Source organism: Idiotropiscis lumnitzeri, chromosome 17 (genome assembly GCF_059441095.1).
Source record: "Idiotropiscis lumnitzeri isolate Australia: NSW breed Sydney's pygmy pipehorse chromosome 17, RoL_Ilum_1.0, whole genome shotgun sequence".
In the NCBI taxonomy this organism is placed as follows: Eukaryota; Metazoa; Chordata; class Actinopteri; order Syngnathiformes; family Syngnathidae; genus Idiotropiscis; species Idiotropiscis lumnitzeri.
Genome location: NC_142407.1, coordinates 9703352 through 9724156, shown reverse-complemented (window position 1 = coordinate 9724156; position 20805 = coordinate 9703352). Strand labels below are relative to the sequence as shown.

Here is a 20805-nt window from a genome sequence, read left to right as displayed (position 1 = left end):
GGGTACTCCGGTTTCCTCCAACACTCGAAATTGTCCGTAGGCGAGATTGTGAGCATGGATGGTCAGGGTTAACCCCGCCTACTGACAGAAGAAAGCTGGGATAGGCTCCAGGACGCCCGCGACCCTCACGAGGAGAAGCAGATCAGATAATGGATGGATTTTTATATATAATGTTGTTTTTCTTCTCAAAAACACAGTGCGGCGTGTTGTACATAAACAGATAGAGACTTTTGACATTTCTCGTTGAAGCTGAGGAAAGATTAATCGATGGTTGACGAGCATCGTGCTGCGAAGTAAAAGTGATTAAATGCAATTTGACAATGCGTGTGGCCCTTGAGTGCATTTTCAGCATTTGCTGTCTTCAGGTTGTTAATCATCTACTTATTAGGTGGACTTTATGACTTGCATCTTTCACCTTTATGACTTTTTATCTTTTCTTTTTATGACTTGAAGAAAATGTTTTCACTTTTAATTAGCGGGATTCACTTGATTAAAAATCGTCCTTAAAAACTGGTTGAATTCTGCAATGACGGCTCCCTCTAGGGGCCAAAATGTGTCCGTGCAGTCACCTGTAAAGTCCACAAACGAAATCAAAAGTAGCATGTTTTCGAGGGACATAAAAAAGATCAAATGAAATAAAGTAAAACGCAGTATTTGTTTCAGCTTCTCAAACGTAAGATTTGTTCTAGAAATATGAATTTTTTTTCCGTTGTCACTTTTTTTAGCACCCCCCCAAAAACACCCAATTTGTTTGACTTTTTTTTTTAAAGAAAATAGACAAGTGAGAAAAAAAAAGTTTTTTTTCAAATAAAAAAAGGTCATAGAAATGTGATTTTTTTTGGTGACTTTTGTGTCCCCTTTTCCTTAGAAACATTCAACTTAAAAAAAAACATGTTTTTACCCAAGTATGAAACCTTTATTAAATACGATTTTCTTTGCTTCTGACTTTTTTTTCTTTAAAAAAAAAATATTTTTTTTCACTCAAATATGAAACTATCCATCCATCCAAAATATCAGCCTTTTTTTTAATAGCTGAAAATAAAATGTGATGTATGTAACATTACTGCTTGTCCAAAACGTCAGACTCTTCTTTGAAACAATGTGCCGATTTTCCTCGTCCACCTGTGTAGGGTGACGTGATAAACACGGTTGTTGTTTTTTGTTTGTTAATTTTACTGAGTGAGTCTAGTGACAATTTTTTCCACATTTATTTTCATGACTTTTCACTATTTGCAAGCAGTCACCGGGTAAGGAGTCCGAGTGAAAAAGGGAAAACTATTGGCTCCAATTTGTTTGGAAGGAGTTTCTTAGGCAAGGGCGCCCCCTGTGGTCAGCGTCCAGAGCGCGGCCCTCCCATCTTTTGGTTGCATAGAAACCAACCACGGACAACGACCAGAGGAATCGAGGTATCCGACTCATCAGACTAAAGTGCACTAAAAATTAAAAAAATTAAAATAAATAAAATTAAGGCAAATAGTATAAATGCCGCCATGCTTCTAGGATTCTGCTCAAATAATCTCTCTCAAACTCTCATTCACATGCACACAAATATTCTCTCACATCCTCTCGCTCCGATACACGCTTGCACTCTTACGTCTCGGCGCACGGACACACACTCGCGACACTCTGACACACACGTGGGTGACACAAACACATGCAACTGCACACTCTCACAGTGACTCTCTCATATAGCTACACATTTATTAACACAGTCCTTTAAACAATCCCACGCGTACACGCTCAAAGTCTCTCATTCAAACGCAGTCACTACCCACTTACACACCCGCTCTCCTGTAAACTATCACATACAGTCTTGCAATCTCACCATTACGCGTCACATAACCATTCACTCAACACACACACACACTTTCTCCTTTTCACACTTTCTGATCACGCACAGAGAGCAGACTAAGTGGCGACCTAGTAGCTAACATTTCCAAACACTTGAACGCCTCCCTGAGTCTCCAAGCAGATCGTTGCTTTCGTTTCCACCAAGCGCTTCGTCGAGCCCAGTCTACCTTTGGTTTATTTATTTTTTATTTTTTCGGCCACATGGCATTCGGTCCTTATCCATTCATCTGGACTAGTTTTGTGTTTTCGAAAACAGAAAACTATGCGCCGCCCGTTCAAGACTAGATTGCAGTGCTCGGTGGAAACGAAGCATCACGAACCGCCGCCGCATCCTTCGGGCTCCTGTCGATCCACTTCAACTGGCGCGTCAAAGTTCATGCGACGCTTTCGTCTTCCTGCTCCGCCACGCCACCAACGTCCGGGCAGAGTCCGCCCTCTTTGTCCTCCTCCTCCTCCTCTGAGAGTGAGTACATTTTTCTGGAAAGCTCCGTGGGCCCAGCTTGGTGGGCGCCACAGCCTCGGAGATGACACCCCCCGCGGGGGTGTCGCTTGTGGAACACAGCAAAGTCACTGCCGTCACCGCCGCTCAGCGAGGGGGCTGTACCGTTAGGGAGCCCGTTGAGTGCTTCGGGGGTCCGTCCGGCAGACGCCACCCGCTGAAGGAGGGAGGCGGCCATCTTGAAGCGGTTGGCTTTGCTCTTGGCCGTCGTGCTGGCGGCCATCTTGAGGGAGGCGTTGGGGTAAGCCAGGGCGGACTCGGGTGGGCCGATGGCGCTGGCGCCGCCCTGCAGGACAGGCCGCCCTGCCTTCATCATGCCCATCACCTCGTAGCGGAAGCTGGAGATGTCCTGCTTCAGCTCCTGTTGCACAACAGAAACTAATTTTAACAGTCAATTTGACTCACAAGTTAGTCTGAGATGGACTCCAGGTCATTCTATTGAAAACGCTGCACGCGGGCATTGTTGCTCACCTTAAAGTTGTCTTCCGTCAGGCCTTCCTCCGTCTTGGCATCTCGGATCATGGCAGCCACGTAGCGCTTCACCAGGTTCCTCAGCACCTCCTGCACACACACACACACACACACGTGTCCATCAAAGAGGCCATCAGCACCTTTTCCACTCGACACCGCTCGTCTCCGTGGAAACGTCACGGCCCGTTAAGCGGGAGAGAAATGGTGAGCGGCAAAGAAGAAGCGAAAGGAGACCAGCCACCACCCACTAACAACCCCCCCACCCCCACGGGGGCACACAAATAGAACTACACACCCCACTGAGTGGCGCTATGACTCATCACTAATGTCTTCCAGCAGCAGATGGAAAGATGCTTATATGGATAGACACACACACACACACACATAGATGCACAAAAGGGGCGGGACTTACCTGGTACTGATGGTTTATTCTCAGGTTCTCTGCAGCTCGCCTCTGCACAGGAGACACACAGATTTTCTTTTTACACTACACGACTGCCTTGAGACATTTTTTAACCAATCATGAGGACGCGTGCTTTCAACACAAATAAATTAAATTGGCCAAAGTTGTTATTATTCCAAATCCCTCCTCACCCCGAGCGTGCCGATGGTGTCGGGCCGGGCGTCGCCGTTCCCCCGGCACGCTCGCGTCTTGAGCCAGCAGACCAAGTACCAGACGGACTTGGGGCTGGGGACGATGTTGAATGGCGGCGGCAGGGTGGCCCCCTCCTCGAAGTAGCTCATCCACAGCTTCGTGCGGGCGAACTTCCACTCGATATCGGCGTGGTCCTGAGCGAAACGTACGCGCCCGTGGATTATTGCAATGGCGTGGATGATCTTTCGGCGGTTCTCGAGATTCCTCACCGCAATGTGCTGGTAGGAGTTGTTCATCATGGCGATGAGCATGTTCAGCAGCACTACCAGGGAGATGATGTTGTATGTGCCGAACATGGTGGCGCCCACAAACTCGGTGAACTGGTGGTCGGCGTCCACGTTGGTCACGTACAAACTGATCAAGCCAAAGATAGACCAGAATAAAGACTGCAGGGTCTCGAACAGCCTGCGTGAGATGTTTGAGGAAAGGACCTGAGATTAGCAGGTTAGGACAGCAGATTATGACGTGCTTTTATGACACTTTGAGGGTATAAAATTATCATTTGGAATTATGACATAATGAGGTCAGGAGCGTATTATGATTTCAAGAAATGATATTGTCACGTATGAGGTTGGGAGAACATGAGAAAACTTGGAGATGAAGAAATCCTATTAGCATATTTTGTGGGTAGGAGGCCGTTTCTTGTTGGATTATAGATTATGAGATTAGGTGGTGGGTTGTTTTTCAGGTGTGAGGTTGAGTCGATGACGTTCCCAAAATGATCCAATCCTTATGTAATACTTTGAGAGTATGAAGTTATAATTTTGTATTAGGACATTTTGAGGTTATGAATCAGGTGATGATTTATGTCAAGTGTGAGTTTATGAGAAAATGAGGTCCAGTCAATGATGAAAATGGTACTTTATATATTATAAAGTGGGATTACACAAGCAGCCAGAGTTTCTGGACTCACGTGGAAAAGGCGTTATTCTGCTCCACACACCGGATGCCCTTACACTTGCCCCTCTCATCCGAGGCTTTGGTTTCGTAGTAGAAGTACAACTGGTTCAGGCCATTGGCGAAAGCCAGCAAGACCTGCACGGGGGACAGATTTTGATACTCAAAATGTCTCCTCAATCTCACAATCTACAGTGGCGCTACCAGGCAGTAGATGAAAAGGAACTTGAGGATGTCCAGCAGCATCCGGCCCAAGGAGATCTGCAAAGGTCCCAGGTGGGAGTTGGCCGTGAAGAGCGAGATGAGACGCAGGGAGCTGAAGATGTTGGCGATGGCAAACACCGCCTCGGCGACCAGCGTCGGGTGCCACATCTCCCACTGGTTCCTCGGTTTACTGCCACTGTACTGCAACAACAAGACAGAGACCGAGAACGAGACGCAGACGAATAAGAAGATGAACACAACGCGTCCATCGCGGAGCTGCGCAAGCGGTCACCTTTGTGTAGGCTACGATTTTGAGGGAGATGGTGGCCAGGTAGAGAGAGTTCATGACAAAGTCCATCAGGTTCCACCAGTCGTGAACGTAGTCCTGGAAACCTCCGTCCCACATTTGCTTGATCTCGGCCCAGATGAAGCCTGCAAACATGCACGGAAGGACGATCAGTAGGTGACAAACCGTTTTTATGATGCTTTTAATGTTAGAGGTTATGAGATTACGAGGTTCTCGTGTGGGATTATGACACCCTGAGGTTATCGCGAACTCACCCAGCACCCAGGGCAGGATCATCCACTCCACGGTGGTGGGCGCCGGGCCCTGGCGGTCCTGCTCGGTGGTGACGATGTGCTGCGAGGCGAGCAGCAGCAGGAAAAGGAAGGTCAGGTAGGACGCCGTGTGGCAGATGAACTTGATGAAGGGCTTGCGGATGAACAACCCGTAGCGGCTCTTGGGGGCCGTGAGGTAGCACAGGGCGAACGCCGGGTACAGCAGCCCGATGAAGACGCACGTCAGGAACTTGCCGGCCCAGTGGCGCCGCCTCCAGCCTGGGAATTCATCGTACCAGCGCGACGCCAACAGCTGCTGGCAGTTTGGCTGCGCTACAAACTGAAAACACAAAGATCAGGACACCGCCCCAAAGCTGTTTACTGACCTGTAGAGGATTGGAGAGGGACATTACGACCCATTTTCAGCTAAACAAGACGAGACCAATCATTTTTGTTGCAGATCTGGTAAAAGCAGATTGCGGTTTACCGCCGCCTACAGGACCGGAGTGGAACTGTATGGCCTAAACCGAGCTGTTAACTGTCCCCTATGTAGCTGACATGTCACCATTTTTAAATCAACAGAGTCAGACGGCCAAATTTCAGATCGTGTTGGCCTTGGCGGTGGTCTGCTTTCAACCGAATGACATTCCAGTTTGAGGTGGCACACGGCTGCATGAGCACAAAAAGACACAATGTGAAGTCAAGCCACAAGATCAGAGCCACAAAGTGTCGACCGGCAACGTCGGGTGCCAACTCGGCAGCCTGGTTACCATGGCAACAGGGGCTCCTAAATTGAGTGCGTGTGTGTGTGTGTGAGCGGCCGTGGAGTGACTCACATTTCTAGACGCAAAAATGTCAAAGGAACATAAGAGTTGAGAAGAAAAGTGAAACACAAACCCCAAATGCCTCCAAAGTGCCACTAAAAGCATCGGAAGCACGGCCACCATGTCAAACGAGATTGGATGAATTGGCGTGGCTGTGAGTTTGTTATTTTAAATGAAGTGAGGACATCAAAAAGTAGGATGACCTGTAAAGACCAGTTTCGAGACTTGTTAGGGTTCTTTGAGCGCATGAGATTGTGAGATTTGTTCAAATGCGGGATTGTGACACTTGGAGGTGAACTCATTCACTGCCGTGGACGTTCATAATCGTCAGCTAAAATCCAACATTTTGCTCCCACTGACATGTTTATCAGGTTTGAATTCTGTTGTCTCATAGTTTGTGTCACAAACGCAAAAAATAAATGTGCTTCAAAGTAAATTGAGTCGGGTTCCCCAGGCTATTCTGCCTGAACAGGCTGCTCTTAAATAAGTAGCAGAACCTAAGACGAAAAGATAAGACAAACCCGCTTGCACCCAGGTAATTTTTTTATTGCGCGTGACCGTGTGGCGGAAGCGCTGAAGCGTCAGATCACAGAGATGAGACGATATGAGCATTAAAAGCGCAGATAATCTCACGCCTGCTGGCTCGCTGGGATTACTTTCATTTGCGCTCCATCAAGGGCAGACGTGAGCGAGCGGCATCAAGATCTTCACACGGGGACATCTTTCTCCTTGCTTTTCAGGAGCAGGACAAGATGCCATCTTGATGCGCCGTCACTTTGCTTTGTTGACTGACTTTTCATGACGACCATTCGAGTAGTTGGTCGCTCACTCTCTCAGTCACATTGTGAGCAATCAATTCATCGTGCTTATCTGACATTTGAGTGTTTTCCAGAAGGTCATAAACGATCTCCACCTGACTCACATTGTCATTTCTATTCTAGCCGGGCCTGAGTGCTCATGAGAGCTCTCAGCATATACAGGATGCGGACAGCGTCAGAGCTGAAAAACGCGCCCGAAACAAGTTTCGTTTCCCTCTCGGAAGGTCCGAATTGATTTGCCACAGAGAAAAGCTCATCTTACGTTTTTTTTTTTTTTCACTCCACTCGACCTTTTCCGATGGAAATTCTCTTCGACGGAGGGGATGCTTAATTCATGATGAGATACGATGTGATGAGATTGTGAGGACCGGCCGTGTGTCACGAGGCAATGAGGTCTGGTGGTTATGAGGCGAGACGGCACCAGGTTTATGGGGACACAATGCCATGCGTCAAAAAAGTCCTGCGGTTAGTTACAAGATGAAGATGGGAAACCCTGAAGTCATGTGTCATGAAGTACTGAGATGTGACATCGCGACAAAATGAGATTATGCGAGCCTGATGCCAAGAGGTTCTGAGGTTAGGAGTTGATGGCGAGATGAGGACGCGGTGTGATGAGGTTATGAGCTTCTAGCATGAGGTGACGATGCCGTGAGGTTATGCAGATGTGACGTTATGAGCATAAGGACATAATGCCATGGACGTTATGATGAGCTAGCATATGAGGTGGTGATATCGACGAGGTTCTGAATCCTAGTGGGCCTAATCGGTACCTCTTTTTGGTGGTACTTGATGGCCAGCTTGAGTCGGGCCAGGTCTCCGTTGCCATCCTCCTCCAGTAGGTTGATGTCATCTCTGTAGTTGAGGATCATCTCAAGTTCTCTGGAGCTTCTGGTCTGGTCCAAGAGGTCTTTGGCAAACTCCTTACACTGCTGAGACAGCTCCTCGTATTCCGATTTGAACTCGTTCTCCACCTGCAACCGGACAGCTCATCACTCGGCATGCAGCGGCATTGCGATTTACCGGCTGAATCGGTTACGTTTTGCACTTTTCAGTGTCACCCCACCCCGAGTCGTGCTGCTGGTAGCCTAAAAGGTATGTAGGCTTTTCAAGGGTGTGACCTAGAGAGGGACTCATTGAGACAAAAGTAGTGCTTTGCCACAATCTTTTAGTGGCAAGGAACAAAGTTGAAGACACAAAAAGTTGGGCTTTGCTCCCACCTGGTGGACTTTGGGTGCCATGAATCTTTGCTAAAGCAACTTGAGCAGCGTCATTTTGACAAAAGTAGTGCTTTGGGGCCATTTGTGTCAAAGTGACTTTTTGAAGAGCGACGATGCATGAGATGGCGCCGACCTTGCTGAGCTCCTGCAGCTCCCAGCTGAGCCTGAAGGCGGTGAGGAAGGGGTCCTCGCTGGACAGCGCGATTAGGGACGGGCTGGACAGCGCCTTGTAGATGTTGAGGCGCGAGCGCGAGTGCCGCAGGCTGTCCACATCTGAGCTGGACACACACTCCACGCAGTTGCAGCGGACCTGACACACACATGCACACACACACACACACACACAACAATGCTCAACTTGTGTGTGAATTATTGGCCCTCCCCTGGACCTTCTTGTACTTTCTTGACCTTCTAATAAGCAATTGTTAAGAATTCACACAGCTGAAGCAGTGCGTCTGATTTGCTCAATGTTTTATGACGTCAAGAAGCCATGGAACAAATCATTTTGCTGTTCTGTTCAAAGACGTGGGCAGCGGCAAACTGCTGCTTCACCGTGTCGCCAGATTTCATGTTCTTTAGTCCAAATCGACCTTGATATTTGTGAACGTGGGGCACAAGAAGAGCCCTTTAAAAAACTTTGAGCTCATAATCGCATTGTCTGAGATGACAATTTTGGTCCGAAACGATAAATCGCTCAGCCCAACTTCAAAGACAATCTTCAGTGAACCAAATGGCCTTGTTATAGTAAACCTCAATGACATTGACTTTTTTTTTTTTTTTTTAATTTATAGTCCCCAATCAACCTAATTGGAATGTTTTTCCAAGACAATTTAGCGTTTTTGTAAGCATCCAAGACAGTTTAGCGTTTTTCAGGAAACACATCATACATGCTATTTGGGCTGTCGGAGAAATCCCAAAGAGAACGGCTCTCACCTATATTTTGCTTTTGTTGTGACGATTTTAATAATTTATTGTTTGTGTTGACTGAAGGGCACAACGTGATCTTTCCCAGCCGTTTGACCTGATCTGAATGGAATCGTTTCAAGTTGCACCCGGGCACTAAATCAAGCTGGAGATGTTGGGCTTCGATAAAGTGAAGTAAGGCGGGCCAAAGTGCTGACTCGGTTGTGCACCTCATGTGGCTGCGGCATCGAAACTCCCTTCTGCACCAGAAGCTTGATGATCTCGTAGTTGTTGGTGTGCGCCGCCAGGATGATGGGCGTGATGTCCGGCGTGAAGTCCGAAAACTGCTTGTCCAATAGGATGGGAGGAACCTGGCACGGATGAAGCACAACAGGACATTTCATTAGGTACACAGTCTGGCTTCACTTTGGAAAATTCAGCCTGCAAAGCCATTTGCCCTTGGTAATGTCATGAGTAGGCCCACAAAAAAAAAAGGAAAAAAAAAAGGAAAATTAACAAAATGTCAGCCTTTTGTTCCATGCTGCCATTTTGGCTATTTCAGAGACCGGTGGCAAAGATTGACTTGTCAATATTTTGGAAAATTCAAGCCCAAAAAGCTAGTGTCCCCCAAGCATCATGACATTTGGTAGGCCCGTCTGTCATGATTCAACCCACACAAAAAAAAAAAAAATAATAAAATAAAAAGCCTCTAACAGCCATGCCTGTAAAGACGAAGGAATGTTGCCATTGTAGTTTGAAGGAGTCATTCTAGGCTCAATTTTAGGAGAATGTGACTTACTAACTTTTTTCAGCTCTGAATGCTGATTTCCTTTGGCAACATGAAATTAGTTGGCATTTCAATAATGAGTCAAGCTACAAAAAGTCACAAGAAGTCATGTCTGACAAAACACCCCCGAAGTCATCCATTTTAGTTTAAAGCAGCCATTTTAGGGTCATTTTGCTTTGATGAGTTATAACAAAACAACTTGTGTGAGTTGTGTTGACATTTCCAACCTGAAGAGATTCATTAGCCACCTCCTGCTTGCAGCAATTCATGATTTAAAATGACTGTTTGTTCATGCAAAAGCTTTTCCCACAAAACTTTCATGCGTGGCGTGGTCACATTTTGCAACATCGCCAAGAATTTCCATTGCAAAACAGGCCATTTTCATTATTTTTTCCAATGAATAATGTATTAACGCTAATGACAAAATGCAGGCGTTCACAAAAGGTGTGCATTCGCCAAAAAAGTACAAGATGCCCCTGATTCAAATTAGTCAGCGACCATGATGAGCGCCATCCTAATTATTATCTTCGTTCAGGCAGGCAGCGATTTTCTTTTTCGTTTGTTTTTGTGTGTATTTAATAAGGAGAAACTGGTAGCGCTTCTTGTGTTATTTCTTATTTTATTTTTTTTTAGCTACAAAATCTACAAACAATCCAAATGAAAGTGAAGCATCACATCATTGGAAGAAGAATTTTTTTTCTTTTCTTTTTTCTCCTGACCTAATTCCGCGTGGAAATGTTCCCATTCCGATTAAATTTATGACAGCCGGTGGCACTTTTAAAAATGGAAATATTGGTCTGCTACCAACCACTTAACAGACGGAGAAGTGCGAAAAGTGCAGCGTGATGAAATCGTAAGTCAAAGAGACAACTAACAAATGCTGGTGATTCATCACAGTAATTGTTGGGAGTCACTTGTTGCTAGGTAGAATTTGCAGAGGGCATTGAGCCGGGCCACAGAGTGGATTTAAAATGATTTCATTAAATTAAATTAAATTAAATTAAATTAAATTAAATTAAATTAAATTAAAATCCATCACTTTTGATTCAAATTCCTTTCATCGGCATCTGGAATTTTTTTGTATTATTCTTTTATTTATTTATTTTATTATTTTCTTTTTAATGTAAGCATTTAGCGCTAGTTAGCAAACCTCTCCTAAATTGCCAACAGATCTCCCTCAAAGTTGTTGAGGGCAGGCACCTTACTAATTTAAAGTGTGAAAACACGATTGCAGCTTTTCTCAACGCTCTGAAATGAATTCACATTTGTTCTTTTACTTTCCAGTCTGTTCGCTATGAAACCCAATAAACAAATTGGCTTGAAATCTAGCTAATAAAGCAAAAAGAACACAAGGGGCAGAAGCCTGGGCCGACACATCATTCCTCGTATGAATCGATTTGGACAGCGCACACGCGTTTGGCGTCCAGAGGAAACGTCCAACACCTCAAAGCGGCCTTGCGCTCACATTCAGCTTTCTTTTCTTTTCTTTTTTTTCTTTTTATCCCCCCATTCTGTTTGGGACCGCAATGCTTCAAAAAGAACATTGAGAGCTAAAATGTTCTGGTGGGCTTCAGCACACGACGGAGGGATTAAGAGATGATGAACGTGCGGCACATAAAAAAAACATGCGAGAGATTTTATTTTTTTTTTTTCATCATTTTGGCTGCCAGACGTTTGCAAAGCAAAGCGGTTGCTCATGCTGACAGCCAGTTGGGAGCATTTTGACGGATCTTTGGAGAGCCACGCAATGTTGTCTTGATGCGACAATGCAAACACCAAACGGAGCAAAACAAAGAGTAGACGCTCTTCTTTCACCCGGAAAAGGCGGTAGAACATGGGTCGGTTTCACCCAAAACAGAGGAAACAAGCTTTTGGTGAAAATATAATATAATAATATATAATAACATTCATGTAGCCTATGCAAGTCTGCCGTCCTTGACCATGCTTGAAACTTTTTAATGACAACCGCGTTGGAGTTGACTGTCAAACTAAACACACACGATAGAAACACTTATTGTCGACTTTAATACAAGACATGCTTTGTTTTGTTCTCTCTCCCACTGAACTGCTAACGGGAAATTGCCATTGGCAGCGCTCACCTGCATGCCGCCGCTGGGCTTCTTGTGGTTGAGCAGCAGCTCGACGGCGCCCACCACCTCCTTGCGGATGGCGTGCAGCAGGGCGTCACCCACGTAGACGCTGAAGCTCAGCAGCAGCTCGATAATCTCCAGGTTCTCATTCTCGATGGCGATGAGCAGCGCCGTGCGGCCCAGCGGGTCGATGCAGTTGATGTTGATCTTGAAGTAGATCTCGGCCTCCTGCAAAGCAAACCGCAGCTTACTTGGCGACAACACCGCTCTTGTTTTCAATTCAATGCACCTTGTGCTGCTTTGTGATACAATTCCTCAGCAAGCCGCTATAATATTCGTCATTCTTTGCAGAGGATAAAGAATATACGCCCCCTATCACCTGTAACGTAAAGCAGCACTGTACTTTAAGTTTCTGGTACTTGTGGTTCCTTCTTTTGGCCGGCAACAAAATCTATGGTTCTCAAAGTCCCCGTAGCGGAAATGTGTTTCACCTGCAGGGCCTGCTTGACGCTGGCATAGTCGCCCTTCTCCACGGCGCCCAGGTAGGCCTTCTCCAACGCCGACAGCTCCGACTCGGCCCGCACGATCCTCAGAGGGATGCGGTCGCGGTACGACGAGCTGTCCGAGCGCCGGTAGTACAGCTGGGACATGGCCCCACCCCGTCCCGAGCTAACACCTGCTAACGGATGCTAACAGACGCTGCTGGGCCGGAAGACGTCGTCCTGAAGCCAAAGAAAAAAAACGTGTTCATTAATTGACAGCGTTAGTGGTTGCCTGGCAACTGTTGCAGCGAACCATTCAATAATTGGCCCATTTTCACCTGAAGGTAGCTTTCTTTCAAGAAATGCATAAAGAGCACAAAGTTGCAGCATCTCTGGGTTCAGAAATCTGAAAAACAAATTAAAGTTCCGATAATTGTACAAAATAACAATAATACCCCTGATTAGACACCTGCAACAGTGCAAGAAGTGAACAAACTTCCCAAATATCAAAATGAGAAAATACATTTAGGACTCTAAAAGTCTTGATGGCTAATTTGTGAGAAGTTTGCAGTAAGAAGTCATCAAAGTCATGGAAGCTAAGTGCTGTCTCTTAATCCTTTTTGTTCTGCCTCACCAATTGAAACGCTAAGCTAATTACAATAAGCGACGCTAGTAATGACATTAGCTTTAGCTGCTGGCAGCCCTGGGCCAGAGCTGATTGACAGGCGGGGCCAACGTTGTCCAGACATAAACACCATTAGCTTGCTAATTGATTGGCAGCGGCTGTGGTTGCCTGGCGACCGCAACCGGCTAAGAAACAAAGATGCTTCCAGCACTTTTTATTTTTTTGCCCTTCCCGGTGGCAAAGAGCCCTAACAAGGAAACGTCTCCGAGGGCGAGATAGTGAGTAATAAAGTCACGAAGTCAACAACGTCAAGAAAACAAACGAGTGCATTGCAGTTGCCTTAAAAGGCAACAAAAGCAACACCGATTTTTTTCTCTAAAGTTCCAGTGAAGCCTCCTGTATTTCACACAGGTTCTGTCTCAATATAAACAGATCTTTGCCAAAACACAACAAATCCATTTTCAATATTTATTGGAAAGTAGTATCCTAACTTCCTATATATATATATATATATATATATATATATATATATATATATATATATATATATATATATATATATATATATATATATATGAACCGCTCTTCCTCACAAGGGTCGCAGGGGTATTGGAGCCCATCCCAGCTATCTTCGGGCATTGGGCGGGTTACACCCTGTACTGGTTGCCAGCCAATCGCAGGCAGGGCACACATAGACGAACAACCATCCGCTCTCACACTCAAGGGGCAATTCAGAGTGTCTACCAACCTACCATGCATGTTCTTGGAATGTGGGAGGAAACCCACGCAGACACGGGGAGAACATGCAAACTCCACACAGGAAGGCCGGAGCCGGAATCGATTCCACGACCTCGGCACTGTGAGGCCATCGTGCTAACCAGTCGATATACATTAACGGGCAATGTAAATGGTAGAATGTGCAATTGAACACAACTGATCTTTTCCCATTCGCATGATCATATACGAATGCACTTATTGGACACACACACACGAATACAGTAGTGTAATGAAGCTGCATATTACCGCAGTATCTGCACTCTTTTATCCCGCAGCCCCCATCCATCCCTCTAGTGTTAAGAGCCAGTTCAACAAATAATAACGACACTTTACAGGGCTGACAGTGGGATTATGCAAACATGCGCTCTCGCACACATGCACACTGACAGCTGCTGCAGTGGTGGGGGGGGGGGGAAACATCCAAGTCATAAAAACGGCAATTATTATTTGTCAAAGTTGCACCGTGCATGTCAGTGCGCGTGTGTCACTTTGTTTATGCGCATTTCTTATGGCACGTGGCATCGTGAGAGTAACATTCAACATTCATCATGATACCAAGAAGAAGGAGAAGGGTGATGAGGAGAAGGAGGAGGAGGAAGAAAAAAAAACAAACAAAACACCCACCTTATTGATGTTGCACATGGGAACTTCGGGCAGTCAGAAATAGAGTTTTTTTTTTTAAATTACATCTACAGGAGGGCGTCTTTTGACGCGGCATCCCTCACGCGCACGCGCTTCTCCACCTCCTCCTCTTCTTCATCATCATCATCATCATCAACATTGTCCTCATGCTCCCGACACTTGGAAGCGAGTCGCAAACACATCCTCGAACTCCACCGGACCACCGCGCTTGATCACGACTCGCTCACTGACGACTTTGGATTGGGAGGGCAGGAGAGACGCAGAGAGAGGCAGAGGGGGGGAGGGAGGGAGACAGAGACAGAGAGAGAGAGAGAAAGAGACGCAGTCCCCTCCTCAACCCACTCAAAGTGTGCCTGTCGTCCACGTTGCACTCGCAGCAACCTGTTGGCAGGAAGAAAAAGATGAGGATGATGAAAAAGATGTAAAAGAAGAAGAAGAAGGCTTAAAAAGTGCAAGCGTCAGAAATAACATTGCATGTGGGGAACCTGCATTTAAAGGGTTAAAATCCAAAATTGATGGGGGAAAAAAAGTCACGTTTCTAATGAGAGAAAAATATGCATTGCCTTCATTCAACATCAGGTGATAAAGACGAGTCATCGGGTGACACTCTGAAGAAGGCCAAAGACTGTCGCCAAAACATCTCAGGTAAATGACTAACCGAAGCGTCTGCCTGAAATAAAAGAACCAAAAAAAAAAAAAAAGACGCAAGCTTAATCTCATCAAAACAAAAGCATTACTGATTACTTTCATTTATTTGTTTTGCTGCTTTTTTTTTTTTTTTTTACTTTGCAATTGTTCTGTACTTTACTGATGTTGGATTTCGAGCTGCAGCTATTAGCGCAAATGGCTTGGTCACTAAATTCAACACTGCAGGCTCTGACAGTAGATAATCGTTTTGGCTCCCAAACACAAAGCAAAAACTTGACCAGGCGATTTTCAAATGTTTGAACAAGTCCTCATATGATCTCCCTCAGCCATCACTGAAAATAATTATTGACCTGTACGGTTCATCCTGCAACATCAAAAGACATCCTCTCGCTCATTTGTTGCTTGGGATTCATTTTGGTGCTGCGTTCACTGACCTGTCGCCTGCCATGTTTACAATTTGCAGGCCGGGCCTAAGGATGAGAGTGTTTGTGTGGGAGGAATGTAGGTCAGGAAGGAACTTCTCTTTTTGATAAACACTACGAGATCACAACTCGTGGAGCCCAGCTGGGAAGGTTTGGTAGTTTGTGGCAGACTGTCAAAGTTTGCCGCCAAGAGAGTTGAGTTACTTTTTTTTTTTTTTTTACTTGATTGACTGGATTTTATCAAAAAAAAAAAAGAAAAAGAAAAAAAAGAACCGGTTCTCGCAGGGCTTAAAATAAAGCAAAAAGTCACAGGACAGCCATTGTTTAATCTCAATTTGATCCACAGCCACATTACAGAAATTACAAGGGATGATTATTTGTAACATATATTGTTAGAAAAAAAAATACATTAAACATTAAATGTTGATGCAGATTAAACAGTTTAAACAATAAAAGCAGAGGGACTAACCTGCAAAAGGAGCGACTCTAAATGAGGAAAGAGCTCATTCTCAACTACACAAGTAAAGACCAACAAACACGAAAGAAACTGAATCTTAACCGCTCAAGTGAAGAAAGGCAACGCGCAGAAAAATCACACTAGTTCCATGAATGGATGAACAGAATGCAACTTACTTACATGGGCGTAAAATGAGAAAAGAAAATGTGGGAACCAAAAGGTCAAAACGTGGTTATTTACTCACAGACAATCCCATCCACAAAAAGTCACTGAAAAGAAAAAGGAAATCACAGCACACAGACAGACTAACGGCATGATGGCATGTACAGTAGCGCTGCGTATCAGCGGCACAACAGAGTGCGGCAGCATATAGCTACTGAACAATAAAGGACCGAATATCCATCCCTGTGGGACTCCAGAGGTGAATTTACAATCCTCAAAGGTCACATTGCCATGAATTACACGGGCATGTCCTTTGAGAAAAATAATTTATAAACCCGCAAAGTGCTCAGCCTTTACGACCGGTACACATTTCAAAGTGATCTCACAGTACATTACGACTGCCGAAATCAAAGGTGAGTTCACGAGGTTGATGAAGTGTGTGTCCATAGCTAGTAAAAAAAAAATCATTAGCCGCTTTCATGAGGGCTGTCTCAAAAATGTGATCTGCACTCAATCCGGCCAAAAATAGACAAAAAAGATTGCTAAAGGCAACTTTTTGTAGTCACAAAAAGGTGATTTAGTAAAAACCAAGCATGCAATTTCAACAGGCTGTTGGAGCCTTGAACACAAATTCCAAGTCAAGTTTTTCCCGCCCTGCGGATGCGACTCGAAAAGAAACATCAAGCCGAGTCGTCGTCCTCGCTGCGAATCCGGCCTTGATCCATTAGCGTTGACGCGTTTTGATGCTGACAGTCGTTCGGAATGACCCGTCGGTGCATCATCATGAGAAACGCTAACTCATACATCCCGAGATCAATGAGGGGCGCCTTCAGATGCCGGTGGAAGGGGGGCAAAATGAATCATGTTGGAAAAAGTCATTTGTGAAGAGTGAGCCCCTGACGGCTGTTAGTTGTGAATCACACGCATGATAATCAATAGCCAATTACGGTCAGCTTGTGTATCAATAAACGGAAGGAATCCGCAAGCAGCTTTGCATGAGCACACAACCTCGTGGGAGCCATTTGCGTCCACATACACACCACACCAGTCGGTGTGTGTGAGTGTGTGCGTGCGGCTGGTAGAAGGAGGGGGAAAAAAACACGATTGAGTCTAAAAATAGTCCTGGAGCTAATTCTTCTGCCGTAAAAGGCGATTGATCGTGGCGGACATTTAAACAAGATCCCCTACGGTTGACATTTCATCAGCGCAAGTTGCAGCTTGGCCCGCTTTTAATGACGCAGGCATCTGGTGACCGCCTTTAAAAGTTGAACTCCGACGGAAGCGGCATGACTTCCACGGAAAGGCGGCGGGGCGGGATTTTCCAGGGAATAACCCTCGAGACAACTGCCTGTGTGTATAAAATTGAGTTGTAAAAATGGCGGGTGAACTGATTCATTAGAATCTTTTCATCAAAAAGAATCGTTCAAAAGATTTGTTCACCGAATTGTTTGCGCCGCCCACGCACGGATGGAGTGAGTAATAAAAAAAAAATAAAATTTTGTGCTCACCCTGGAGTTGCAGTAATTGTCATTTCAAATCATCCGTCAAACTGAAACGCAGCATGTTCACTCGCCGAATCGTTCGTGAACGCCAATGTTCAGTAAATCCCGCCTCCATCTGACGCTGGCTGCTGATTGGTCATTGGCGACGATTGACGAGATGCGGGTGGTTGAGCTCAAATGAACTGAGGAAAGAAACAATCACTTCAGGAAATGATCAATTCACTCACGTTGACTAAAAAGATTTGTTCATTTTGAACGAATCGTTGAAAATCAACCCAACACCAATGTGGGCGGCGGTTTTGGACAAGGCAAATCAACAACAACAAACTTTACATGCATTAATGAATAGTTCAGATCTAAAAATTGTACCTAAATGAAACATGTTGCCAAGTAAAGCCTGTCCCAGTGCATTATTAGGAGTTATAGCATTTTGAGTGTTCAGAAAATAAGCGCCCTATTAATCCGATGCATGTTCCCACAAAGGCCGGCAAAGTTTGCAGCCTCAAAGGAAACTTATGTTGAATATCAAAAGTGGGTTCGTGTGTTCTCTGCGTTGGGAAGATGGGGGTCTTATCTGAGTCCTGAAGGTAGAAGCCAATCGTGTTGAAAGAGTTGACATCCAAAGCTTAACTTCGGACCCAGCCAGGTTCCTCTATCGCCATGGCAACATCTCGTCCCCTGTCTTTGGAGACTCATTAGCCGCAGCCCACCCGACAAAGTTCCACCACAGTAAAGCTCCCAAAGAAGCAACACTGTAAATATATAACAAGACTTTTCTTTCTGAGGGAGTGTCTGCACTTCAGATTTCCATTAGTCGCGAATGACCTGAGAGGCTACAGGCTAATTAAAATTGATCGTTCGTTGTCCTCGGCCGATGCGGCGGAGACAGCCGACCCGACTGTAAGCAACAATGATCGCGCGCCTGGCCTTTTATTTCCTTTCAAAGCGCATAAATGACAAGATGGCTGGGCGAGTGGTCGCCGTGACAACCACCTGAGGAGGACATGTGCCGAGGATGCGGTGGCACTGCGCTTACAGACCAAAATCAACGGCGTCCACTTACCAGCGACGGACTGACCAAGCAGCCGACCAACTAACTGACTTACTGTGGATATTTACTAAATACATTAGGTAAAGTCAAACGTTTACTGATTCCGAGGGAAATTCCGCAAACTGAAAGCTATTCATCAATGAATGCATGGATCTTTTACTTACCAAAGACCTAACACTAGAATTAGCAAATTAGTCACCTGATTTCCTGACTTAATCAATGTGACAAACTAGCTAACTAATTCACTAAACTATCAGACAGGTATCTGGAATAAATGAATGCGCCACACGGCAGAATGTTAAACTGCCACATATAAATATAAAATACAATTGAAAAACTATTACCTATACAGTCGTGGTAAATTTCATTAAATTCCAATTACACACACACAATCGCGCACACACAAGCACAAGCACGGGCACAGGCAGAGTTTTCCGGTGGTCTCAGGAGCCGGCAGGTAATTAGCCCCATCCACGAGGCTCTTTGCATGTTACGTGACAGCCGAACCAATCGGGATGTAAAAAAACAAAACTGATAGAAGCCAACATCTTTCTGTTTTTCCTCCTCTCTTTTTTTTTTATTTTTATTTATTTTTTGATTGGGGTGCACCCGAGGCACAACGTAGGGCCAAAACAATCCAATCAGATTATTAGCCGCAAATGCATTGATTGTGTCCTTCTGCTCGAGGCCTATTAAAAAGCAGGCAGGCAGGCACCGAAGGCCTTCAAACGTGACATCACACCATCTGCACCTTTTCATTAGCCGGCTGCCGATTGTGGCAAGCGGGAGGTCGCCGTGTGCAATGTGCGCGCTGCACTCAGCGATAACAAAAATGTTGAGAAATGTAATGAATAAGAAATGACAGCTGCGCGTGTCCTGGATGACAATTGGCTGCTTGTCTTGTACGTGGTGGCAAAAATAAACATTCTTCATAGTTAAATTTAGTGATGGGAAAATGAAGCTTCAAATTTGCTTCACGAACCAGTTGTTGTATTTTTGAGTCCTGTAGATGGCACTGTTGGTTTAAATAAAGGGTTTAAAAAAATGTCAAGTCAGTGTGCTTTCCACCCAATGTTGAACAGAGAGTGCCATCTACTGGAGTCCAAAAATACTACAACTGGTTCATGAAGCACATTTGAAGCTTCATTTACCCATCACGAGTTAAATTGTGTCATGTGAGTGGAAATGTGTGCCATCACAAAGACAAATCAAAAAAAAAAAAAAAAAATTCCAAAACAGGTGCTGTAGCCCAAATGTCAACAGTAACATCACATTGTTTGAAATAAAATACATTTGGTATGAAAAATTTAAATTTCTTGGCAGATCAATGATTTATTGATCTCAAAGCAAATTATGAAACTCAACCCCGGTGATGCGGACTCTGAATCAGTTTGTCATGCTGAAGAAGTGAACTCAGCCAAAAGGCAAAGCTCTCGCTCTACCGAGCCATCGGAGTTCGCGCCCCCACCATCGGTCACGAACCAAGGAACAACAAAATGAGTTTTTTCTGGTCCGGAGGATGACAAGCTGGCTCATCTGGGATGGATGGAGAAAAATAAATACTCAAATCTGCTTGAGTACAGTAACACAGTATTTGTACTTGCAACCACTTACAACTGCTAGTCTGAAAAAGACTTAAGAAGTCCAAATTGGTCTAATGAGGACGTAGGAATGGTGTGTACATGTTTTAATGGACTAGCCGAGACAGGAAATGCGTCTCGCCGGGAGCCTTTGAATCTAACCAGATGCCGAAGCGGAGGACACCAAAATGTCCCCTGGGTGGCTCCGAAGCAGCGCCAAGCGTGGCGACACATGTCCTGCCTCACTGAGCATCATGATGACGACTGCTTGGCTCTCACTCCGTCTGCTCAGAGCTCATCAGTGGCAAATTCAACGCGGCTCCGTGTCATTGGGCTCGAGTCTCTGCAGCGCATGCTAATATGACAAAAGATCGCCGCCACACCGTGATCAGAAAGTGATGTGACTACATTTATAAAAATGATTATTGACGTGTGTTTATCCTGGTGACAATTTACATTGGAAGCCAGTTTCATTTCTCGGCATGAAATGTGCTAGACAGGTCCAGAAACCGACAGAGGTCAAGACACCGTGGCCCAAAAGACACAGCAAGTTGGTGTCTGGAGATGGCATACTGGGCTTCCCTGCTTGAGATGCTGCCCTTGTGACCCGACGTCGGATAAGCGGAAAAAAATGGATGGATGGGTTTTCGTGAACAAAATAACCAAAAATACTTTTGGAAAAA

At 45.2% G+C, this 20805-nt stretch overlaps 1 protein-coding gene across 2 annotated transcripts; it reads right to left on the bottom strand.

Annotated features, from left to right (window-relative positions):
• Positions 1 to 898: 898 nt before the first annotated feature.
• Positions 899 to 17695, bottom strand: LOC148320115 (short transient receptor potential channel 4-like). Of its 2 annotated transcripts, XM_088279693.1 has the most exons (18): positions 17498 to 17693; positions 14283 to 14681; positions 12595 to 12662; positions 12266 to 12496; positions 11784 to 12002; positions 9128 to 9268; positions 8128 to 8304; positions 7548 to 7748; positions 5139 to 5475; positions 4870 to 5009; positions 4578 to 4778; positions 4390 to 4511; positions 3686 to 3881; positions 3416 to 3610; positions 3234 to 3275; positions 2822 to 2911; positions 2392 to 2711; positions 901 to 2355 (listed from the first exon to the last, which is right to left on the bottom strand). In XM_088279693.1, exons 4-18 carry the CDS (start codon positions 12422 to 12424, stop codon positions 2226 to 2228), a joined length of 2670 nt encoding a protein of 889 aa, XP_088135819.1. In that variant the 5' UTR covers positions 12425 to 12496; positions 12595 to 12662; positions 14283 to 14681; positions 17498 to 17693; the 3' UTR covers positions 901 to 2225. The 2 variants fall into 2 exon arrangements, with proteins under 2 accessions (XP_088135818.1, XP_088135819.1); XM_088279692.1 differs by having other exon boundaries at positions 899 to 2711; positions 17498 to 17695.
• Positions 17696 to 20805: the final 3110 nt, after the last annotated feature.

Bases quoted from the DNA above. Each gene is read 5' to 3' on its own strand.
- LOC148320115 (XM_088279692.1), bottom strand. From the start codon at position 12,424: ATGTCCCAGCTGTACTACCGGCGCTCGGACAGCTCGTCGTACCGCGAC. The intron at 5,010-5,138 runs GTGAGTTCGCGA...GCATGTTTGCAG, and splicing joins GATCCTGCCCTGGGTGCTGG to GCTTCATCTGGGCCGAGATC. The intron at 4,512-4,577 runs GTAGCGCCACTG...TCCCCCGTGCAG, and splicing joins TCCTTTTCATCTACTGCCTG to GTCTTGCTGGCTTTCGCCAA.